Below are 25,989 nucleotides of genomic sequence, written 5' to 3' on the forward strand. Positions count from 1 at the left end.
TCCTTTGAGCTACGGCACCGTCGGGCTCTCCCCGGCGTGTTTTGACGTCCTGCTGAACCTCCGGAGCCCTAAAAGAAAAGCTAGTCGGAGCAGGGTTCACTTCCGGCCGCCATCATGCAAACAAACACTTCACGGAAGTGCGCCTTCTTTGCGCGCGTGACACGAATATTTACGGCTTTATTAGTAGAACGGTCCGTTCTTGCTGTAACGCCATAAAATGCTAGTTTTAGCTCGCGTTAGCTTTAAAACTATTCACCTGTAAAATAGCAAGCCTGGCTTTTAGCTAATACAACTACCACAAGTGTACGAAAGACCTGCGGAGCCAACGTTAGCTAAGGTAACGTTAGCTAAGGTAACGTTAGCTTAAAAAGTTAGATACAAGTTAAATTAACCCGGTGTTATTATGTCAGTTTAATGTTGGTTTAAAGCTAAAGTTAGCTGTGAGCTAATTTGGAGATACATGATACGTTACTATGTTGCAGACATTGTTGGATGGGTAATGTTAAAGCTAACCTAAAAGCTGATACTGAATGAAAGTAAGTTCGTTAAGTTGTCAACCTAAAATGTCATTGTGTTGTTTTTTTCAGGGGTTGTCCTGTTTGACTTCTATGAAGACTAACTTTTCCACTCATACTTTGGTAAAAAATACGTGACTGCTACACCCAAAGCAGACCGCAAGAAGCACTCTACAGAATGCTTACGGAGGACCTGCCATGGCACAACTTTGAAACATTGTGGTAAGTACAGGAGATGATATACAGCATTTGTTTTCACTGTTTAATTTTTTCTTCCTGTTTAGGTAAAACCAGCATCACACTGACGTTAGGGAACAGGACAGCCTATTGCTATATATTAAGATGTACTGGTTTAGCAGAAAGTTTGGTCAGGATGATAAGATGCAAAGGCGATGTGATGGAACATTGACCATATTCAAATAGTTACATTTTACAGTCCAAATATTTTACAGTCAGCCACCAGAAATTATAGCCTCTTGTACAATTTAATGCCACCCGGCACAAGGCCATAAATCCTAACTTGGTGAAACTTAAAATATGACATTTTTCTTGAGACTGTGACAGAGAGGTGTTGATTCACCTTTACGGCTCACAATACTTTATTGGGTGATTACATTTTCACTGCATGAGGTGACACAACCTCACCGCCTTCTCCCTCGCGGCATCACAGGTGCTCCTTCGCTGTGGGGAAAGTAACTGATTTTAGGGTTTAGCGGAAGTTGGTTAGCATGACACCTGTTTGTCAGCCTGTTAATAGTAATATAGTCATTCATGGTAAAGTGCTTTGCTCTTGTTGAACTAAAGAACAACAGTTCAGTGATGGTGCAATACCATTTTATTGGTAAAATGTACTATTGTGGATTTTTTTCTGCTGATGTCTGCTCTTAATGGACCTGTTAGTAAGATTTATGTGACTCCGTCGTTCTTCTGTTGTCTGTCTGCTCAAAATAGTGGACTTGACGTAAAAGCTGCTAATTTCCAAATTCAGAGCATTTCTGTGATTTGAGGGATTGTCTCCACAAGGCTCTCAACGCGGTGACGGCTGGGCTGGCGGCTAGAAGCTAACGGTGCTAACGGCGCAGACGACGGCAACAGTGCTGACAGAGTAAATAGTGTTGACCTGAGGGGGAACCGGAGGGAGCGAGCGAGCGATGACACCGTGGGTCGGGACGGCGTTATCAGCTGTAACCGCTGTATGAGCGCCATGCAGAGCGGCGCCCGTTAGCTAGTAGGGGTGGGGGAAAAAATCAATACAGCATAGTATCGCGATATTTTGCGTGGCGATATTGTCTCGATACACGGAAGCCAAGCATCGATCTTTTATTATATAAACTATAAACTTTTTGGTACTAGAAAAATAAAATCAATTGCTTTTTCAGTCCACTAGATGGTGCTGAGTTTTTTGCTGAGGTCAGCGTGATTGGTAGGAAGTTGGTCAAAACAAAGATGGAGACATCGGAGAAAGAAATCAGAAATGCGGCGTCGGACGTTTGCCACCGTGCTTCTGTTGAAAAAGCCAGTTACGCGCCGCACTCTCCCCATGAGCCTGGCTGCTGTCGGCAGATTTAACGCCCGTTGTGAGGCCAGATTGAGCGGGTGAGCAAAACACTTCACATGCAGGTATCCCGCTAACTGAACGGCAACGCCCATATTAGAAGGTTACAACCACCAGGTTTTTGTCTTCTTATGCTGCATTTTTGTTGCATTGTTAATACCTGTAATAGTACAGCTGTCCTCACACGTTTGCATTCAGTTAAGTTGTACTATGTAGACTGTAATACAAACAGTTTGTCAGGTGCATGCAACATTTATGACAGGTTTTTATGACAGTGTTGGTCAGACTGTCTGCTTGACAATCCCATTTTGCGGCAATAAAAATGATTGAAGTGAGATGAACAGACTGAAAACTTTATCTTATTAGATAAAACATTATTTGCGGTTGAAAAAAGGTAATAAATTGTAATATATTGCAATATATGTTATCGCAATTCTAAGCATATCGCAGTATCGTGATAATATCGTATCGTGACCCAAGTATCGTGATAATATCGCATCGTGACCTAAGCATCGGGATAATATTGTATCGTGACCTAAGTATCGTGATAATACCGCATCGTGACCTAAGTATCGTAATAATACCGTATCGTGACCTAAGTATCGTGATAATACCGTATCGTGACCTAAATATTGTGATAAGACCGTATCGTGACCTAAGTATCGTGATAATATCGTATCGTGACATAAGTATCGTGATAATATCGTATCGTGACCTAAGTATCGTGATAATATCGTATCATGATAATATTGTATCGTGACCTAAGTATCGTGACAATTTCGTATCGTGGCCCAAGTATTGTGATAATATCGTATCGTGACCTAAGTAGCGTGATAATATCGTATCGTGGCCTAAGTATCGTGATAATATTGTATCGTGATAATATCGTATCCCGACCTAAGTATCGTGATAATCTCGTATCGTGACCTAACTATCGTGATAATATCGTATCGTGGGACCTCTGGTGATTCCCACCGCTAATAGCTAGCCAGTGGGGCCCACAAACTGGGACTCATGCAACCTATCAAGCTATAGGATTATAACAACACTATCTCCAAAAAGACACTAGGTAACTCACACCCAAACAATCCAGATTGATAAACAGCACCACAGAGGAAAGACATGCATTTTGTTTTGGGGAACAGCCTACACCAAGTGTATGTTCCTCACAGTTTAGTGTGTGATATGTTTTAGTATACTAACATCCTAACCGTTACAACATGCTTTAAAATGACAGTGTTTGGGATTTTCAGAGCAAAGCGGCTGCAGCGCCTCGTCAGCGCAGTGCGTCCGCGCCACCTGGCTCGAGAGTGTTGGCCAGCTGCCCCCAAATAATGTCAAGGTAATACTCGTTAACAGATGAAATAAGTTCATAGTTATTAACTCTAGAAAGCCGCTACACCAGTAACGCGGATCCGATGCCGTATTCAGCGCAGCTATCGGACCTCAGACCCGACTGTCACACACATTTCATGTTTCCTTAAGAAGAATCTCTGCTGCCTCTGTGACAAATAGCACAGCTCACGACAGCAGAGGCGGAGGCTGCTGCCAGCTTTTGGGGACAAATTGTGGACTGCGCCAGCACATCAGTATCACATGGTGCCGGCTTCCTCCTGAACTCCATCATCTTACCAGCCAGAATGAGGCCAACGCGCCGGCACTGCAGAGAAAATGCGAGGTCGTGTTACCGGCGTCGTTGAACCTGGCCCCCGTTCTCGCCGCAACACAATGCAACATCATCCGGCAATGTAACTTGAACGGGGGTAATTCTGAAGCTTATCTCATGAGCGTGTTGTAATAGACAGTCTCGTAGTATTTTAAACCGCTGTGCAGTGTTTTGCCGTCTGATAAAACTCTTGGATCTACTACTCAAATTGGTCTTCCTGGATTGTATTTCCCTTCCACGTTTCTTTATTGCAGGGCTGTTTAAAGTCCGGACGCCCAGCTAATCTGACACGTTACATTTCACAAAACCCCCGCAACAGTTTCACTTCACTTTTACAAACGTTTTGTACATTTTATATTAGCTTTTAGGAAACTACTCTGCGTCCGTTCTGAGCAGGTATTCTTGTGTTATTTGCGAAAGGTGGTTGTGTTGAATTTATCAGATTTTATAAAAAGAAAAACAAAAGTGTCTTCATTACCATCTTATATGATATGACAGACTTGAGAGTCAGGTTGACCCATAAAGAGCGTGGTGACAACTCTAACTTTTCCATAAGTTTGGGGGAACCACATCAAATATTGCTGGTTTCTCTTTCTGACTGTGGCGCGTACTTTTATCTACTTTAATACATGACTACACATCCAGCAACAGGCCCGCTGGATTGTGACATAAAGGATTATGATGCCTCAACTTTATTTCACATGGCAGCTTAGTTTAATGTTGTAGTGGCATTCTTTTATTTATTCATAAGATGGTTTGGTAATAAAAGTTAATCATTAATTGGTGAGGTTAATTATTGTCACTTACTCTCACAGTGTGCCCACTATAAATGTGTTCTAGAATAAACAAAGGCCGATAAAGTGGAACCGTGTGTTCACCAGGCATGTAAGTGAGACAGACTGAGGCCCGACTGTCTGTTGGGACGGGACAGCTCTACTTTGGACGAATTAATCTCCAGCAGAGATGACTTAGATCAACTTTGAAAAACACTAAGATGAAAACCCATAAAATGATTACGAACGGCGGCCAGAATGACAAGTATTATCAACAAAAATTAATCAGGTGCATCTTTTCATGAACTCAATTAATAATGTGCAACAACGGGGTCTTTTTTCCCTGGAATGAAAATTAATTAGCAGGGGAAGGTCACTCGGAGATGCTGACATCACTCATCAGGCCGCCGTGGCAGTTCTAATTATTTGTCTTCCAGGCTTGGCTGATCAAAAATTATTGCCATACCTGAGCAACATTTAGAAAAAAAAAAAGGCTTTGTTTAAAGCGCTTTTAATTAGACCTGCTATTTGATTAATGCCGTGTAAGCGCCCAGGATCGGCCCTCTTATCAGCATTTCTGACAAGTTTGCTGGGTATTGTTGTGTGAAAGACGTTTCACTGACGCTAACCGACTGCTTAGTATCTAATTCGTTCACTTTAGTTGCAATTAAAAAGCTATTTACTGCGAGGGCACTTGTTGATATTGATATAGATGTTGTAAACTTTGACAAAGCACTCTGTGCTGATGCTTTAAATACACGTGGCATTAAGCGATAATAAGTAAATAATCTTGCATTATGTGGATTAGGCATCGTATAGAACGTATGTAACAAGCGGCGACATCGCGCACCAACACAGTGCCGGGATGAGTTGCGCAACGATCGCCCAAGTTGCTCCCTGCACGTTCTCAGAGCGTGGCTCTAAGGTCCCACAATTTATTGCGTTTTTTTTTTTGTCAGCCATAATTAATAACAGAAGACAAAGGTCACAGCAAGCAAACATGATTACCCAAGCCCTTCCTGATAAGGTATCAAGCCACCGCTGGGCGCCTTGGTCTCACACACCGTACGGCAGAAGAGGAGACTTGTCACGAACCGAGGCTCTCTCTCCAAGCCCTCGCGTTCTTTCACCGCAGAGTTGCCGCGTTGACTCGTCGCCCCAACTATCCCCGACCCTTACTACATCAATTCACATTACCTGCAAATTAGCAAAGTTCTACTTTCAAGCCCGCAGTACATTTGATCCAAATAGACTCTAAATGCCATTTCTGTTCCTATTAACCTACGGATCGGTGTGGCAGATATTTCCATGAGGTTGCCGGGGAGAAAACACGAGGCTAATGGCTTGGTTGTGACAGCGCTATTCATGATGATTTATGATTCTGTGTTTAAGTTGATTACTCCACTGCTGACTCGGAATACTATTTCAATTAGTGCACTGAAGGTCACTCCACGAAATCCCTCCATAATCTATTCCTATTAACACTAATGCGCCGAGTATCCATATCTGTTCACCCTTGTTGATTCAAATCATCCCCACTCCTAACGGCCAGCTTGTTTACCAGTTTACTGGTTCGGACGTATCCTAGATGGTAATTTTCTCTCCTCCCGTGTATCATTAATGTCTTCAGTCTTGACACATGGCTAGGAGGGACATCTCAATAGAGCTCGGGCGCATTTTTTTGTATCGCTTTTATTATTTCTAATTTGTTTTACAGATCAAGTGATATTTATGCTGAATGAAATTGATCCTGAAAGCCCCGTAGGCAAACGCGGCGATATTGCGCTGGGTTAGAAAGCAACAGCCCCCCCCCCCCGATTACTTGTCATCACGAGAACCAAAATAGCCTCACCGTGATCAAAATTTCAGAGGTCCAAATTAATTTTACATCACTTCCATTCATACTCCCACTCACCCATGCAGCGGAGGAAATTAGCTACCTGTATTTAATGTAATATGTTCCCACTGTAAGCGCTGGTGGACATGATAGACTTAATCAGTTCACACTGAATCAAAAAGCTCACCAGACAGCGCTCAGCGATGAGCAATGAATTAAGTTTCAAAGACGGGGTCTCTGAGTTTACCGCTGAGAATGGAGGCCTGCTTTATGTTACGCCGCACTCAATGCAAATAGACCTAACCGTCTGATTCAGCTGATTGCAACTGAGGCGAGATATAAATCCGAAATTGGCAGCACATTTTCTTTCCAAAAGTTCATTTCATTTTTTGCCAGTTCAACTTTAAACCGTCTAGTTGTTTGGATAAGCAGCGAAATGTTGTATCGCATTTCAAACGAGCAGATCAAAATTAAAACGTGCAGAGCTCTTATCAGCCACAGCAGGCCTCGAGGCCCGCAGGACGGGAAACATCTTTTTCTTTTTGAGAGAAGGGTAAAAGTGCTGACATTGTCACCAGTTGATGGGACTCTATCCAGGGGGATAGGTGAAAACACTTGGGCACAGCGACATCAATTTTCAAGATGATTTAACTCCGCGCTCCCGTGTTGGAGGGAAGAAACTTCAGACCCCTGATTTACCTCCGATGACAGCCGCGCGGCCCCCCGAAACAATGTTTCCAAGGCTACTAGCGAATGACGAGTGGTCACGTCTGTACAGCCGTCCCCATTGGTTTGATTTATGTGACCGGGATCCAATAAAAATGGCAATCAAATCAACCCAGCCACTTTACAGGTAGAGGGCTGTCTGATTGAGTTGTCGAAGGCATGGCTGAGGCTCAGAATGATTATGCCAGGAAACGGAGAGGGGTCCATCTCTCCGAGCCCAACAAGGACACCATACATCTCCCCGTGCAGCTTTCCCACTCCACTGTGAAATGTATCCAAAATAACTGCACACCTACCGCTCGCCTGCCTCCGCGCTCTGAAGGTTATTTGTCGTCTGAAGGACTCTCGCTGTCAGAGCATGATGAATACCATGTACACAGACAAGAGCAGCGTCAGGTCCCGGGATTAGCCGGAAAACTCACTGATCTGTGAATAACCTAAAAAAGAGGAGCCGAAGATTAGCAATGATGCTTTTAGGAATGATCCATCAAACTCAACTACCTCAGTCACTCAAATGAATCATCTCACTTGATTCTTTAACCCCGGGCGAAGTGCGAGTGACTGCGGCGCGTACCTGCAGGTCACAGAGATCATTTTGAGGATGTTTATTAAATCAGTGCTATCAATTTTCTTACTGATCGTCTTTTATCCGTCCCGTCCTTGGGGACGAGTCAAGCACACAATGATGTTAAAGGTTGCGGTATTCAACATACGGCTTTTTTTTTTTTTCTTCTTCCCGTTCAACCTCCAGAGCTCCGCAGGCAATATTGAATTACGGCCATCGGCACAAAGCGCAAAGTGATGCCTGAAATACAGAGAGGGCCTGTCACTGAAGCTCACTCGCTTCTGTTAACAGTGGAGAACAACAGAAAAATTACAAATAAATAGCAAACAATAATCGTGAACTATTTTGCCTCGGCTTTGAACTAATGACAACTCAGGCAGGCCTGTTTACCGTGCATGAGGAAGCACACATTCAGGAAGTAAATTGGATCAAAGTACAAGCAGCTGCTTAAGCACTTACCCGCTTCAATAAGCAGAGTGAAATCACCATCATTGTTGCATTAGAGTGACTTGCTTCAGTCACCAGCCAGGAAAGCAGACAGGAAGAGGAGAAGGGGAGCTGATAGTGCACCAGCTCCATGTGTCATGAAGGAGCCGCTGGCCAGCAGCCAGCGCGAGAGGAGAACAATTGAACATCACTGTGGAGTCCTTTTGTGTTGGAAACACAATCACCTTGTTAGAGAACAGAACGCATTGTACAACAGGTACAAACACATCCTCTGGAATAATGGCGGAGCGCGAGCCGTTTCGCCAGATCATCCCACACGTTTCAAGACGTCTTCCCTTTCATCGCGATAGTCGCCTCAGTGATATTTCACAGAAAAGGAGGCAAAAGTCAACAGAGAACATATTTTTAACGAAAGATGGATTAAGCCTGTCGGTCATGATGAGCAAACAAACTTTTTAAAGGGTCAAGGCCCGAGAGCGGAAACAAAAATTCTCTCATCCAAAAAGGATCCGAAATGACATCATCCGAAGTTTCCACTGACCTCCGAAGACCTTTCCTCTCCGGCAGCGAGGACACAAGGAAGGGGTTCAAGGATTGAGCAAGTCAGTTGGACTAACATGCCATGAAACAGGAAATAGCCACTCATTGATTTTGTGTGTGTCCAGAAAAGATCAATTTTATTCTTCCTTTGTTTTTCAGACCACAATGCACTAAAGCTCCTGCAGCAGCAGGATGTGTTTCGTACAACCGCGGTCCAAATGAAGCTATAAATCAAGTGTTGGAGCAGAAACACATAATGTCATCCCCCATGGACCCGCATGCCGTACAGTACCGCACCTCAAACTCCTCCACTCTGCTCTCCTTCTGTCCGCACAAACAATGTCAGACAATCTAATTAATATGACTGTCAAAATATGAAAACAAGGACTATTGACCAACTGGCGAGAAAAGGCATTATTATATCTGGATGTGTCTGTTCTTATGCTGAAGAAGAAGTTGGTCACGGTTTGATTATTTTGCATCTCATTCGCTCCTTTATGACCGTTATCTGGTTCAACATCATTCTGTCGTCATGCAGTTTGCTGATTAAGTGCACGTGCGCGTGTGTGTGTGTGTGTGTGTGCGCGCTCATCTGCGTGCGTGTGCATAAACTGACACTTCTTTAATTGTATTGCACTTGTGCTATCTGGTGCCGGAGTTAACTCGTAAAAGTGAAGTCTTAAGCAGATTCCCAGCGTCTGCCTGTTTAAGATTCATAGAAAAGACCATCCACCCCAATCAATATCTACTTGAGATTTAAGTTGCATTATGTGTCCCCTTCACAGGCATGATTTAAAACATCAGCACAAAGTATTCTTAATTTTATTGCCTGCCGTAAATTAAAATTAATGACGCTGACATCCACAATTAACAATGAAAAATGCAGATTCTTATAATTACTTTAGCAGTAATATTGTTTTCAGCCCGGGCTCAAGGTGCTCCTCGTGTGCTCCTCAACATTCAGTAAAACACAAAAAAAGACAGCTTCATTACATTTTATTTGCTATAGGAAACAACAACAAAAAAAAAAAGAAGGGCCTAACAAAAATCCACAGCTCATTTGGGAATATCTCGCCATGCATAATTAAGCAAATTTGATTGGAATTAAGCATGACTTCTTTTGGTTGGGTTTTAATGAATGCAAATCAGGCATCTACATCCCTAAGATTAATTTCAGCCAATTAAAAAACAAAGCTTGTTGGAAAGTGTAAAAAAAAAAGTGTTCAAAGCAGGGTAGCAAAGCAGTTTCTCTCTCCCTCTCCCATTCCCTCTCTCCTCATCTCATCTTCATAACATGCACTCAGGAGAATCCCCCCCCCCCCCGCCCTCTCAACTTTGATCATTAGCATGAAGTTACAGGCAAACAGTGTGAATTCAAATGTGGCGGAAATACACCGCCAAGATCCTTATGTCTTTCTAATCTCAAAGTCGCCCCCCCCCCCCCCCCCAATAGTTTCTTTACACAGTTATTGTTTGAGCACGTCTCTTTTTAGCACGTGTCAGAGAGTCGACTGAAATACGCTCAAACGTTGACGCCACGTGCTTAATTTTCTCGCTCGCGCCGCAGAGGTAAACGCTGCGGCGCCGAATACATCATTGTTGCGGGTCCTTTGACGGGACGAAATATGACAATTATTCTGCATTAGTTTGCCCACAATAATGTTGGCACAACCCGAAATCAACCTTTATCAGTGTTCAAGAGCGTTCCATCCATCTGACTTAAGCACTCAGGAGGTCTCATCGTGGTATTTTCCATGTGAAGGCACCATCGCACACCAGACCAGTGACAAATAACGCCGCTCACACCAATAACAAATGCCGGTGTCAGGCGGAGTGTGTGTGTGTGTGTGTGTGTGTGTGTGTGTGTGTGTGTGTGTGTGTGTGTGTGTGTGTGTGTGTGTGTGTGTGTGTGTGTGTGTGTGTGTGTGTGTGTGTGTGTGTGTGGCTGGCGTAGGTGCAAGTCTCATTATGACAGCCTTGCATTACCCTCCATCTCAAATGTTATGCTGTTTTTGCACCTATCAGTAAATCCTGATTATTTGGAGAGTCGAGACGCGAGCTGCTAATGATCGAGGGGCAAGAGCGCACCTTCAGGCTAATGCCAATCCGCCCGCTCGGAGAGCGCCGTGTACATTGATTTGATCTCCCACATCAAAAGGCAAAACAGTGGTGCAAGTCAGCACATCCCCAGTCAATGTCATTCCTTGAAGTGATCCCCCCCCCCCCCAACACACGTGCATCTTCACGGGGCCTGTGGAGGGAGGGAGGGGAGAGGAGAGGAGAGGAGAGGAGAGAGAATTAGGTGATCGGATCTATTGGCATTTCTTTTAAAGGAGATTCATGGCGGGGGGACACAGGGAAAGTGAGGAAAAGTGGTCCAGCCCCCCCCCCCCAATCCACCCACTACTCAGAGCCAGTTGTGAGAGGCTCGCCGTGTTTAGATTGCATTAATCCCTCTGTCTCTACCTGTTACAGAGCTTTCATTAACGTTGTCTTTTAACATCAAGTCTCCTGCAGAGTCGGGGAATAAGTGGGGAGTTCTCAGAACTCCGCGGAAAGTTCAAAGCGCCGCGAGGAACCCCTTTATGTGTTGTTCCCTTAATCATTCAAAAGCCCATCCTGGTATGCCACTTGCGTAGGCTCCTCCATATGACGAGGAGAATTAATATTTGCCCTCTGATGCATTCTTTTTTGAAAGAATAAAGGAATGTGAAGGGGAGGGAGAGGGAAAAAAAAAAAAGCATTATCTATTCGAGGAGCGCGGGGAATACTCCGACTGCGTCTCAGTTCTGTTGTAGCTGCTGCGTCTCATTTTGTCTGCAGCAGATCACAGGGCCGCAGACTGGTGCCTTTCTGGGGAGGGGGGGGGGGGAGAGTGGGAAATTGTACTGTTTTATTAGAACCCTGTGGGAGAGTTTTGTAGAGGCAAGCATGTCATTGAGCCCATTTGCATCATGCCAGCAGTGAATAGATATGATAATATTGTAATACTTTGGAATCACTTCCACAAAAGTGCTGTGTGCTGTGTGTGTGTGTGTGTGTGTGTGTGTGTGTGTGTGTGTGTGTGTGTGTGTGTGAGTGTGAGTGTGAGTGTGAGAGAGAGAGAGAGAGAGAGAGAGAGAGCCTCTGGTAGAACCCCTCACGATGTGAAGAGAGATAAGTCCACTTCTCTGTTTTATATTCACTTATTTTTACCTAAAACATTACATATCTACACCTTTAGACTATGACTTATGCTCACCCCTTTAATGAGGAAGACTTGTCAAAATAAAAGCCGGAGTAATAATAATAATTCCGTTACTGTTCTCTATCATTTGTTCCTCTCCGCTCCTTAGTATTTCTGTCTGTTCGTCCTCCCCTGTGTTAATGTATTAACTCCGATGCCTCGGGCTTTTCATTTCATTCGGTAAAGCCCTCGCTTGCTATAGAGTTGGCCTTATGCTTACTTTATGCACCAAGGACCACACATTCAAGCTCACCAGAGCAGACCTACGCGCCTTTTGAAGCATTTGGACCGCGTTATTATGAAAGTGTAGCGTTCGTACATTTGTAACCGCAATTGCAGCTCAGCCATCGGTGTAAAATTTGCTATTCTCAGTTCCCTGAATGCGAACGAGACAGAGAGAGAGAAAAAAAAAAATGTGCGTGCCCTTTATTTTCACACATAATAACACAACAGAGATTATTATTCAGGGGATAAAACCAGTGAAAGGCTATTCAGTGCATTTGTTTCAGACGGCCACACTAAAGAAAAAAAACACAACTGAAAACGGGAGTAATGTGCACAAAGCCTTTAAACATTCCATGCATTCAGTCGTAGCTTTAAAAAAAAAAAAAGAAGCTTTTTAATTAATTTTCATTAAATCGCATTTGATGATTTGAAAAGAGGCTACTGTGGAAGAAGCCGTCTGTCTGCTCTAGCTGGGCTAAATTGTGTGGAGTGAAGAGATGTTACTGGGAGATGGCAAGCCCAAGGGACAAGCAGGAGGACAATGCTGTCTCTTGGGAGGATTTTATGCTGCTGAAGTGAATTTGAATACATAAAGGAGAACTCGGGTAGAAGGGAGAGGGGGGTACAACATAGCCTGTGTTCTCCTGGTCCCTTGTGTGGGAAAAGAGGAAGATTACCCTCCGTTTTTTCCTCTTCTTCTTCCTCTCCTCTGGCCCCGTTCTCAAACGACTAATTTAGCATTTTAAGGTCTGCAGTTGTGCCATGAGCACATTTCTCAAGAATCGCATGTTTTGCCTCCACACGTCACATCGCACTTTACCACGCGTGTTCTTCGATGTTAGTTAATCTGTTACTAATGAAAGTATCCGTCACCGCTTCAGAAGTCTGTAACAGATACATTGAATTGCAGTAAAAGTGTTGCGTGGATTTATTGCTTCCACCAAAGAAGCACAAAGACGGTTCATTTTTTCTGCCTCCCCGTCAGCTTGATATCTCAAAAAGCTCAACAGATCGGCGCAGAATTTGGCGGACAGATGTGGGATTAGATTCTGGCAGTGCTCTGGATCCAGGATTTCCTGATACAAGACTCTTATGTTGGCTGTAAAACTAGGAGAATCCCAGACCTTGTTTGTGATGTCAGAAGACAGAATCTGAATGAAAGCGCTTGAAGAGGTTTGAACGGTCCGTGGGCCTCATAGTTCTGTTCATGCTGCTCAAACTGAACGGGGATGTTCTCAGCGATTTACTTCTTTGAGTTACAAAAACATGCAGCACAACATTACACAACACAGGAAAAAAAAGAAAGCAGCACATTGGTATCGGCACATTTTCCTGCTCGGGCCGGGAACGCCCCGCACATTCTCCCCTCTTAGTTTTCCTGTTTGGTCTGCCCTCTCTACTCTGTGCCTTATCAGAGCATCATTCATTCCTCCTCCGTGATCCTGCACTTGGCTGTGGTCTGCGGGGCTTGGCGCCCTCCCATTCCCCCTTCTGCCCCGCTAAAGACACTGCTCGGCACTGTTCTTTGTCTCCGGCTGAAGGCAGAGGGGCATTACTTGTTGATGTGCTGCAGCCTCACCTGTTTGCGTTTGCACCTCGCCGTCATGTCCGTCTGCATCGGGATCTTTCTATTCTATGCAGCTTATAGAACAACTAGACATCAACGGTATTTAAATGTGAAACCTCATGTGTCCAAAGGGACCTTTAAGGTTCATCTTCTTTCATGATTATATCATAGACTTTACAGTGTAAAACGACTTTCACACTTTTAACATTTGATCTAACACCGCAGTACATCAGTGACAAAGGTCTTTCTTTTGCACAACAGCATCTGTTAGATTAGGCGCTTAATGCATCCGCGTTGGGGTCCATGAAGTGAAAACATCCCTGGGACATGCAGGGGCATGCTAGCCCTGCTACAGTGCCTCCACACCACAGTAAGCATGAGCCAGTTGATGTGTTCTGTGCTCCTGTAGAGGTCACTGTTGTGTGGCGCCTCCGTGTCACATCGGGACGCCATCAGCAGCCCGGGAGCCTTCCTGTGTGAAGTCTGCATCGAACGCTGTGACATTGAAACAGACTAAGAGAATGTGAGCAGGAGACGAATTACAAAGTTAATTTTGTTTGCAAAGCCACGGCGTCTAGTACAAACACCGCTTTAAAAAAGGGAAAAGTTTGTTGGTGCTTAATCTGTACAATGATGAACAGTAATTATGTTTTTGTGCCAGTGATAATCACGCTGTCCCAGTAGTAAGTTAATTTGGACCAAATAAAGAATCTTATGTACATATGTCTGAAGGCATCTTAGAATTGTAGGATTAATCCCTCTCTGGAAGAAACACATTATGTTAATCACAAAATCCCCATATTTGTGTATCTGGGAGACGATTGTAGTGAGCAATTATGAGTGGGCTTTATTGCCAGGAACACAAATTAGGTGCTATGAACGAGTTCATCCCAAGCATTTGTATGTGCCATTTAACTCTGAAATCCTTGTTTATTAAACTCCAATTGCACATATGAATCAACTCGTCGGCATTAATCACGAAGTACAAGGGCCCAGATGGTACAATCTTAGCCAAGCTTGAATTAATAGGAAAGGGTGAGTCGCTGCTGCATGGAGATCCTCTCAAGGACCTTTGAAGAATGACATGAATAATCATTGTTGTTGGACGCATAGTTTACTAAGTCAGCCGAGCATAGTAACCCTCTGCAAACGGAGAGATATTACGGCACATGGTGCCGCCCTGCGAACACTTATTGATGTATTACAGCGCCGACGCTAAAATGAAGAACGACTCCTTAATGTTACAACTCATAATGTAACATTTTAGTATCATATCATGCACCGTGATATCGGTATCATACGGTGATCATGATTACTGAACACGAACACGGACAATGTGACGCAGCATTGGTTCCTTCCGTTGTTACAGCCTGCAGCTGATGTTTCTGGTGAGCAGCTTCTCCTCAGCTTGGCGGGCATGACAGTGGAGTAATTAGAAGTTTGTCTCTCGGCGTCTATGTTAATGACCAGATGAGCCGATGTACTGGATCGGTATCAGAGGCTGAACTTAACTAGCTGGGTATTGGCCAGTGATGCACATTAAAAAGTAACTGCACACTTAACACGTGTTTTAAGTAGGCGGCAACCTCCTGTTCTGAAGAGTGAACTTAAAGCTGCATTCTCTCTAGTGTCCAGCAGGGGGCGACTCCTGTGGTTGTATAGAAGTCTAGTCTAAAATGACTCTACTTCTCTCTTGATTTATTCCCTCAGTAAACATTGTAAACATGAGTTTATGGTCTCAATCTCTAGTTTACAGTCTTCTTCAATACAGCATGATGTTCATTTACTACATTATGCTCCATTTAGAGTCAAACAGACCATAAAGCAGGATGTGCTTTAGGGCGGATATTGAAATTTCTTATCGAATTTTGAAGAATAAGCATGCTATGGTTAAAAATGACTCAAAACAGCATCTACTGTTTTTCATCGGCCCTAATCTTAAAGGCTAACTCTGAGATAGGTTCGACCGATTGGTATTTATCGACATCATGAATTAAAATAATATGAATGCCCTCTTATCATACCCCCCCCCCCCCCCCCCTCGCCTGTTCTCTCCTTTCTGTGGACTGGAAATCCAGCTAGCAGCCCATTACAACATCTGGAGAGTGAGTGTTAATGATGATCTGGAGATAGCAGTGTGCTTCCCTACGCTGTGACAAGATGAAGCTTACGGTTGTTTCATTTCACTCATTTAGCGGCTCACTAGTTAACTAGCTAATGATAGCTTGCTAATTCCACCACGTTACCATGCTAACGTTACACTGGTTACAAAACAATGGGTTAAGACCTGCAATTAACCGACCAAATTAGCTACCTTACCCTATAAAGGCTATGAAATTAAGAGTAGATACGGCTCCATGTTGCCTTACATTCAGAGGAAGATTCACAATCAATTAGCTCCTCATGAAACCAAAACACTGTTACAGGATCAGGGCGAATAACTTGTTCAGATCGGGACATCAAAAGTAGAGTTTGTAGTTCCTTAGTACTAAGGTAGAACACGATCACTATGTAATAGATCTTAATAAGCAGTCGCTAATGTCTTCAAATGCATTCAACAAAAGGTCAACCTGACACTATTTATTACTATCTCCACTATCTATTCTCTATTATCTATCTATTATAGTTAACAAATATAACTGAATAATTGAACTGACAAGAGTCACACGGCAGCTATTAGGCTGTTTACACAGCCCACAGTAGGCTACATACACACATACAGTAATCCGATGTGAGCCCGGGTCAGGTACAAACCCTGGGTTCTAATAGCATCTGCTATGATTCAATGTGTCATATATCAATATCACACAATAAGAAGAATAAGAGGAAATAGAGGAGATGAAGAAACCGTAGCCAACGAGAACGGGCTGACAAACAAGGCTCTAATGGAAAGTACTTCACTGAAACTCAATTACACCTGAACATTTAGGAAACTGTGCCGGATTCCATCTCCCTACATGGACATCCATCCTGTCACAGTCCTCCTCCACTTTGCTCCAGCTCAGCTGTAATGCATTCCAGCTCAGCTGATCTCCTGATTCCAAAGGACGTCGCATCTCATTTCTTGTCACTTGTCTTCTAAATTCCTAAAGGTACAATTAGCATTTTGTTTGATGAAATGTTGAAAGGTTCATGGATTGATATTTGCAACAAAAAAAAATGTAGCACAGCCCCCCCCCCCCCCCTCCCAAATGCAAATCCTGACATTTATTAACTTTTATTACAGATGCTCTGTTTATGGATTGTAAAAACTCTGCATAGATTTAATGGGAATAAAGTAAAATTACAATGTTTAAACACAATCAGTGTGGCAAACCAGCCAGTGTGTAATTTAGTGTTGTGTGGCAATGAAATGTTTTACGGGCCTTGATTTACGTCCTGTGCATGGCATTTCTAATGAGAGGGAGCAACATTGCAGTGCGCCTGTGTTCCAGGAAACTACATTTACAGCACATCTTTTTTTCTCAGGAGTGTTTTTCCCCTGTGAAATAATGTCAGCACTTTCCCACCTTCAAAGTCCTTTTGTTTCCAGATCTATTAACAATTCTAATTGTACAGGAACACTTGTTAAGTAAGGCTGGTAAATAAAGCAGGAAACGCATTATTTCCTTTTAGTGCAGATTAAAGGTACAGCTATGCCGGCTTGAAACACATTAATGAGGTTTTAAATAAAAATGCTGGCAGGGAATTTACACCGCTGACTGGTTTAACTGCAGTAAGCAGTTGATTTTCCTTGATGTTAAAGGGGAACATTATTTCACCCACTAATGAAAAATACATCTTTCCACCCTCCTATCTGTTAATTAACATGTTTGTGTTCAGGGATTTTCAAAAAGGGATACAATCGCTTTCGATCTGATTAAAGTAAGTGATACATAATAGGGAGGTTGTTTTTCTTGGGTCCTTCTGTTAATTGAATAGCTTTGTGTGACTCTGAATGTTTTTTCCTATAGTCACAACAGTTTGCCCGGGCCGAGCGGCGTCGGGACGCCCCTATCTTAATTACGGATCACTTTCCAAATGTGGTTCAATTTCCTCGGCGGGACAGGTTCTGTTAACTGCTGTTTTTAAGGCCAATAACAACGTCAAAGCTCGGAGATGATTAAAGCAATTAAAGTTTCCCTTTGTTTCCTAAGCGCAGCGAGATACGGGGCCGCCTGTTTGTACAGCATTTATTAAACATTTACTAAATGGAATTGAATCTGTCATCGATGAAGTTTTCCGAGACAATTACCTTTTAGCACGGCAAACACTGTTTCACTCAGCTAACGCCTCACAGCTTATGGCTGTGATTAGCCATTTGATTTCATCAAGCCAAACTGAAATCCTCCAGCAGAGAGAGAGAGAGAGAGAGAGAGAGAGAGAGAGAGAGAGAGAGAGAGAGAGAGAGAGAGAGAGAGAGAGAGAGAGAGAGAGAGAGAGAGAGAGAGATTTAAATATAATTTTACCATCGGAATTTCTCAATTAGCATACCACATTTTCTCCATTAGATAAACTGCCTTTAGAGAGCTGACTGGTTTAATCTGTTTAATGTCCGTGTAAACTATAATCTCCTGATTCTAAAAAGAAATCCCTTAAGGACATCATTCGCATACACTCTTCATAAGGCATTTTTTTTTTTTTTTGAAAGACATGATCGAGTGTAGCTTCTAAAGAGGGATTGAACGGTGACGGGGTTCGTTGTGCCTATCGTGCTTTTCTCGTCACGAGGATTGTGCGAGTTGTGCGTTTAGCCGATCATCGGTAATTACGCCTTCACGAGCTCGTCCTTGCCCGACCGCCGCTGCATCGCACAGAGGGCCACGGATGCGTCTCAGATTGTTCCTACTGTACGCGTGCGCTCGCTCAATGAGCGTCGTGGACGATCCAGGAGAGATCTCGCCACGTGACGCCGCGCACGAATCAAACTCCGATCTCGGGAGTGAACCCGAAGCGCGTCTGTGTGTGCTCGTGCGTTTCCCCGCCAATCATCGCGGCGCCGGGGCCGTTAGCGTTTTATGGACAGAGAAATCAGGATTTGTTGTTATCCCGTTGAACAATGAGCAGAGCGAAATCAGAGCGTTTACATGCATATCATTGGCTTCCATCATACACTGCGGGCTGTGTGAATTAGGGCCCCGCAAACACAGCCTCATTCTCCTTGCATCACGCCAAGAGTCACTCCATTGATTACCCTTCCCCGCTCCCAGGAAATGGCTCATGCATCTCGTGTACATTATAACAAATGTTCTCTTTGCATTACAATTGAATTGTGATTGTTATGTTCAATCAATGGGGAAAGGTCACGGGATCGCTCCTGCCAGCGCTTTAATGGAGAAGTCGATGAGGATTCATTTTAATCACTGCGGCTGTGGCAGAATGAGCACAACACCGAGAGACTGTCAATGGCCCGGTAATTACCGCTGTTTATACAGGTTTCTGCTTTGGCAATTTAGATATCCACAAATCTCTCTGTTTCCTGCACCCCGGTTATATTGGAGGCTGCGCGGCATCAAATGAAGTGCTGCGGGACGTGGGCCGTGACTGCTCTAATTGTGGGTGTGAGGCTGGCTCTTTGAAAACCAAAGTGAACTCCATTTGCTCCTCTTTTGAGCAGTCACATTACCAGAGAGCTGTTATTTCCAATACTTTGTGTGGAGGAGCGTTGCATTCGCTCAGCTGCGTCTGAGTCCTGCCCTTGTGACAGTTGCATCAAGAGGGGGAAGATTAAATCGCCCGTATTTACAATGCACGCCTGTCTACTGTAAGAGTGCGGAGAGATGCTGGGACTAAATATGGCATTGTGATTATACGCAAGTGCAGAACGTCAAAGACACAGTTGATGTCGACTTAATTTCCCAGAATTCTCACTAAATGTGGACTCCGTCTTCCTTTGCTGATTTCTTAATCTTTATTTTCTGATTTTTGGGTTGTAGGCTTCTCTCTGGTCACTCTGGTCGATGTGTGTTGTTTTACACTTTGACTTTGACTGTAAAACTGGTTGGTGAATTTATATTTTGGGCAACAACTGTGGAGCAGAGCTGCAGCTTTTGTGGAGACGAGGGCTTTCTTATCGAGTAATCCTCCGATTGTCCACGCTGCTGTTTTCAAACGCATCGGTCCAAATAACAAAGAGATTTCATTTGCAATGATAGAAAACGGGAAAATAAAACGGCAAATTTGATTTGAGAAGCTTGAATCATAGAATGTTTGCAGTTTTGTCATAAAAAGGGACTCCAATGACTAATCGAGTCCTCGACTTCGTTGCTGATTCATTCCCAGTCGTGTCCGCTCTCATAGAATACTCCATATGTTCTGGGTCGTGACTGTAAAGGTGGTGATTCTGTACGGAGGAATGCAGAAGCTGCGTCTCAACAGAAGCCCTACGCTGCTATTTGTAATTAGAGCAGAAATCAGTGGCCAGTGGGGAGAGTTATCACACACCCTCCACCATCAGTGTGCTCCCTGACACCCCCCCCCATCCCCTCCCTCACCCCCCCTCACCCCAAGTGGCATGTTTGTGTTGGACGGGTGGCTAAGGATAGATGGGGTCAAGGCAGCGTAACCTTGGAGAAACAAATATTCATGATCAATAAGTGCTTTATTCCGAGCATCTAAATGATTCTTATGTCTGAAGCTGCCCCCCCCCCCCCCCCCCCCCATGCTTGCCCATGCGGAAAAGCAGTTTGAAGATTTATGCCGACTAGGTAAAAGGACGTTTTAAAAGACGACACAGTATCACTGCTTTCAAATGTCATGTAATCATAGGTTAGGGGAGAGTGCTGGGCACCGAGAGCTAAGTGATGTTACAGATAATGAATTGCCTCTGAAATATAATACGTCGTGGGTATGATTCTTTGTTCCCGGCTCTGTACACCAACTCGCTTCAATTAAAGTTATTTATCTCTCTTGTTTTTTAAGTTCATCAATTATATTGTGATACACTTAACGTCCATAAGAGGATGATGTATGATTGGTCTAATTATTTCTTATTCACCGTGCTTTCTAAAGCATATCAATTTTGTTAATACCATGTAATTAAAACACGTCAGTGCGCCACAAGTTGCCGGGCTGTATTAATGACTATGAAAATTATTTTAATTAAATAGCCAATTATAGAAAAATCCTAACCATGAGAATTGACATTTAAATGAATTCAATTTAAATTGCTTTTCAACATTGTTTTATCAAAGCTTTATGGGGTGAATAAATTATGACATCAAACAATATACTGTGTCATTGATCATACACAAGTCTTGTCCCGTATCCATACATTTTGAAACACTTTCCTGATGCCATTCATCACGCCGGGTGATTACGTTTTGACACGGTCATTTGTTTACCGCAATCTCGTCCACATGTACTGTACTTCTGTGTGCTTTCAGGAGAACTCCGTTCACCGGCGGCGTTGCCGAGCGCTGGGAACTTCACTCGCGGTACGAAATTTCCAGCTACTTCTTTTTGCAGAGACAACTTATTCCCATGAAGAAAAAAAAGAACAAAGTGACAAAGTAATACGTGGCCTTGGTGAGCTGCTGCCTTTAAGGACAGGATCCCGAACGTGCTTTTTACAATTAGTAGTGATTTCTGCATTACAACAACGAAGTTCACGGACTCTATTTTTGTGTTTTCATAACCGGGGTCACATGCTGCCCACCCAGCCTGTTGAAAGGCCGTCTGTATCTCCAACATCACACATATCCTGTGGTGCCTTTTAATACCTATTAGGCAACTCTGCCTGGTTTTTTCTTTTCTCTTCCCCTGCATAATGTTAATGAAAGTCATTTTTCCAGACATTACAAGCACAATGATTTGCAGTTAACCCATGCAAACAAGAGAAATAGTGGGCAAACTGTTGTGACATTCATTGTATATAATGAAATCTTAATATGGTGCATATTTAAGTGAAAGGTTAGCAACATAAAGGGCAAATGGATTGCCTGGCAATGAATTTTAAGCAGCTATTGATTTTACACTACAAGCCACCTCTTTCCCTGAATGATAATTTTGAAAGCGGCACACTGCTTATCTTAAAGCTGATCTGACACAACAGGACAACAGCAATACACGGAATATTAAGGCCAACGCAGGCTGTGATGAGCAGCCGCCTCCCTGATGTGCACCGCACTCACTCCACTTAAAGAGGAGTCATGGTCAGTGTGAAAGTACTCTGCAAAATGCATACTTCTAACAGCAAATAGACAACTTTTGAATTAAAAAAAACAAACAGTGCAAAGCTTAAGTAGAACTGGTTATTTGGAAATGTAATGCAGTCTAATGAGCGCTAGCAAATTGGGGACAAAAAGATAAAAAAAAAAAGCCCTGACAGTTTTTATACATAAGTTTAATTTCTGCAAAACTCCAAACAAGGTTCCCGCAGACTACATTTGAATATTTCTGTTTCTCTCAATAGATCTGTTAATGAGATGCGCACGCTGGAACAATCCAGCGTAGTTCAGTGTTTTACACCGACGGGTCGATCTGGTGGGAGAGGTATTGTAATTCATGACGCGCTCCAGCGGTCGCACACATGCGTGAGCTCTACGTGAGCTCTTATTGTACGCGACCCCACCTCCACCATACCAGCGCTGCGCTTCCTCCCTCTCTGAACTGTATCCCTCTTTCTGCCGCGCCGTCTGAGGCTGGGAGACAGTTGAGTTGAGTTGAGTTGAAAGTAGCCGGGTTGAGCTGGGCTCAGCGCTCTGCATGGTGACATAGTGCGACCCTTCAACAGGCTGCTGCTCTGTCCTGCAGGTTGGGCACTATATGTGTGCAGAGGCAACGGTTGGCATTGCAATAGCAAGACACCCAAAAACAGTGTATTTAAATGTTGATTTTATTATTATGTATGTATTATTATGCTAACTGCATTAGCCTGTGTTCTCACACCACTTCAGATTAAGTATATTAGGCTCTGGCAGTATGAAGGTTTTGGTTTCACTAGTGCCTCTTCATCTACAGCTCATCTGAGTTCATTGACTACTGTAACACTGCTGCCTCTTACACAAAAACACAATAGTTATTAGAACTTCTGACATGAAGCGCTGCACAACACGACATGGAGCGTTTACAATGCATCCTGATGGAGATTACGGTCAAACTTTTAGTGAGTAAATGCACTTTTATATCTAATCGTTGTCGTGTAGAAACCACCGTCGCCTCATGTCGTGTCATGCTGTTACTCCATACAAAAAGCCAGTAGCCACTCTTGACTGTAAATACAATAAACATAAAGAGATAATTCAATTGGACTTCCCCTCCCTCTCTCACAGATCGCGTGCACCCTGAACACTGACAGCAGGTGTAACCCGTGTGTTGTCACTGACCACAGTCACACATGTATAAAATAAACATTCTAATTTGTTCACGCGTACCATCCGACGTGATCGTGTTTCTCTAACGTGGAAGAAACAATCGGAACAGACTGGAACATAGCTGTTCTTCAAAGGCTTGCGTGTCCCCTAGCTCCGCCCCTTCTGTACCGTGTGACAACAACAACTCATCCACAGAGCGGAGCTGCACTTTTCAGCTCATTTTCCTCCTGTCATTCCTCCTCCTATCTTTGATCATTGTCCCGCCGCTCAGCCCCCCCATCCCCACCCCCCCAACGCCCTCACTCAGCACGCCTTTTCTCGGCAGCTCCTTTTTACTTCACAACTTATCCGAGGAGCTAAACTCTCGTGGATTCTTTCATTTAGCGGTGTCTCGGCAGGCTGGGTTTTTCTACTTTGAACTTCGGCTACTCTCTTCCCCCTCCTGTAGGTGACCATGGCCGTACCGGCTGCTCTGATCCCACCAACTCCTCTGGTCGCGCCGCCTCCGATCTCGACTCCCACCCTGACGACGTCCCCGCCGACGACAACTTCGTCGCCGTCTCCATCCCTAGCGCCGCCGTCCGCGCCCGGACAGAACCTGTTCAGATCGGAGCTCCTCGCCACCGGCAGCCCGGGCATCCCGAACGCGGCGCTGCCGCCCGGCAAACCCGTGTACTCGACCCCGTCGCCCGTCGAGAACATACCGCAGAACAACGAGTGCAAGATGGTCGAGTTGCGCGGCGCCAAAGTGGCCTCTTTCACCGTGGACGGCTGCGAGCTCATCTGCCTGCCGCAGGCTTTCGACCTGTTCCTGAAGCACCTGGTCGGCGGACTGCACACGGTCTACACCAAGCTGAAGCGGCTGGAGATCACGCCGGTGGTGTGCAATGTGGAGCAGGTCCGCATCCTCAGAGGGCTCGGCGCCATCCAGCCCGGGGTGAACCGCTGTAAACTCATCTCCAGGAAGGACTTCGAGACGCTGTACAACGACTGCACCAACGCGAGGTAAGCGGGCAGCTCGTGTGCGGCAGATTGATTTATTTTCCTTCTGTGGGTCTAAATGTCTTCACGGACACGCCGCGCGTAAAGGCGAGGGAGCAAGGAAGGGAAGACATGTTTCTCTTTACAAAAAAAAAAAAGTGGTTCCAGCGATGACATTAATGTATCATTCTTAAGAAAAAAAAAATGTGTGTGCGTGTGTGTGTGCGTGAGCGTGGGTTTGCTACAATGTGCTCCTGGTGTGTCCGTGTGGACGGAGAGAGGCCGGAGCGCACCACCACCACCACCGACAAAGTTTACAGTGAAAGTTTTTTTTTTTAAACACGTGCAGGGCAAAAGCTTGTGCCGTGATGGATCGCCTGTCTACCGCGGGACGAGTGAATCGATAATGTAGGCTACACCTCGGCCGAGTTCCACCACGCTGTTGAATAAACTTCAAGAAGTGTAGAGCTGCCACAGCTAAAGGCGATGTCACAAATAACAGCACGGCCATCTGTTAGGCTCCTCACGTCACCGTGATTCCTCCTGATTCAAGGGAACTTTGGAACAACCTCATTTTCTTCTGCATTATTATTATTATTATTATTATTATTATGTTCTTGCCACAGGGCCAGTGCATTTTAATTTCTGAGTTAGAATTTAAGTAAACAAGACAAACCCCGATTATCAGAATTATATCTCATTAGTGTAATAATTGTTTTCTCAGTACTGACAGCCAGTACATTTTTTTAACAGTACACTCACGACTCCTGTGTGAGTGTGTGTGTGTGTGTGTGTGTGTGTGTGTGTGTGAAGCCTGTAAGTGCTCGGGATAATCGCCACGCAAACACACACATTAGACCTGCCTTTTTATCAGCCGGCCTTGATTTATATTAAACAAGCAAATTCACACGCAGTAAGCAAAAAGGCGTGGAGATGAATGCATTAACCCGTATTACCAAATCAAATATTTTGAGGTTTTATACGTTTTAATATGGGGGGGGGGGGGGGGGGGGGTGATTTAAAGTGAGGATCAATATTTGATTAAAAGCCATTTTTTACCGTCCTGTTGCTCCTGGCTTTGATGTATCGCTCAGTCTCGCAGGATGGTTCAGCCTGGTCAAATTTACCATCTCACCTGTCACTATGATTGATTCCATATTGATCTGCTACCCAGAAATGAGCTGGAAATGCAAATATGATGGAAAGGCTCACTTCAGTGTGGGGGATAGCAATAAACACTTTGAGTCACTTTGGTTATCTCGGTGTATAAGCATACAGCCTTTTGGGGGAAAAAATATAAATATATATATAGTGTGAGATTAAACTCAATTCTGACTTTTTAGACGCATGCTTAGTATTCCAAGTACACACACACACACATGCACACACACACACACACACACAGACCATTTAGTGCCATTAAGATCCATATGTCTGAGGAGGTTGGATGCATTTTGACCCTCAAAGATCTGCTGTGTCTGCAGAGTGGGCCTGGTCAGAAGAGAGAGGCACATTATCACAGTGACATATTGTTCTTTAATTCCTCAGCTTTCCTCTTGTGCAGTACATTTTATTTAAATTTTTTTTTGAGCAGCCTGCATTTTTATTTTCTCTTTATGCTCTCTTCACACAACGCTCTAAACACTCTTCGGCTCCACATTTCGATCGGCGTTGTAATCGTCTCAACGGCTCACCTGTGCACTTTGGCGCTCATTTACATAAAGCATCGAGGGAGCAGAACCCCCCCCCCCCCCCTCCTCCTCTCCTCTGTAGAGAGAAACACACGGTGCAGTGATCCTCTCCTCCAGTCTGGTGCGGTGGTGGTGGTGGGGGGGCTTCAGGTGACAAAGTATGTGGTTGAACTCTCCGGGTTGTCAATGGGGGGATGGCCAGCGATGGGGTTAAAGGATAATGCAGTGCCTCGCGTCGCTTTAATGACGCTAAAGTGGTGGGCTATTACGGGCACATGGACAGGACCGTAATTGTCTCTGAAAGCAGCCAGGTACTCCCGGTGCTGGGCTGAAATCAATCACTCAGACCCGGCCTGCCTGCCTGCCCCATTTGGAGAATTAC

General features: G+C 44.2%; 1 protein-coding gene across 2 annotated transcripts; it reads left to right on the plus strand.

Annotated features, from left to right (window-relative positions):
• The first annotated feature begins 29 nt into the window (after window positions 1–29).
• On the plus strand, window positions 30–24,840 carry LOC137866290 (dachshund homolog 1-like). 2 transcript variants are annotated; one of them, XM_068702088.1, is made up of 5 exons: window positions 30–337; window positions 588–737; window positions 21,007–21,057; window positions 23,384–23,940; window positions 24,266–24,840. In XM_068702088.1, exons 4-5 carry the CDS (start codon window positions 23,390–23,392, stop codon window positions 24,321–24,323), a joined length of 609 nt encoding a protein of 202 aa, XP_068558189.1. In that variant the 5' UTR covers window positions 30–337; window positions 588–737; window positions 21,007–21,057; window positions 23,384–23,389; the 3' UTR covers window positions 24,324–24,840. The 2 variants fall into 2 exon arrangements, with proteins under 2 accessions (XP_068558189.1, XP_068558188.1); XM_068702087.1 differs by lacking the exons at window positions 30–337; window positions 588–737; window positions 21,007–21,057 and having other exon boundaries at window positions 23,177–23,940.
• Window positions 24,841–25,989: the final 1,149 nt, after the last annotated feature.

The sequence above is a fragment of the Cebidichthys violaceus genome, unplaced genomic scaffold (assembly GCF_023349555.1).
Source record: "Cebidichthys violaceus isolate CVI_PGR_0920_01 unplaced genomic scaffold, fCebVio1.0.p SCAF_80, whole genome shotgun sequence".
Taxonomy (NCBI): Eukaryota; Metazoa; Chordata; class Actinopteri; order Perciformes; family Stichaeidae; genus Cebidichthys; species Cebidichthys violaceus.

Excerpts from the sequence above, each read along its gene's own strand:
- LOC137866290 (XM_068702088.1), top strand. The coding sequence starts at position 23,390 with ATGGCCGTACCGGCTGCTCTGATCCCACCAACTCCTCTGGTCGCGCCG. Across the intron at positions 23,941-24,265 it reads AACGACTGCACCAACGCGAG|GGCAAAAGCTTGTGCCGTGA; the intron begins GTAAGCGGGCAG and ends AAACACGTGCAG.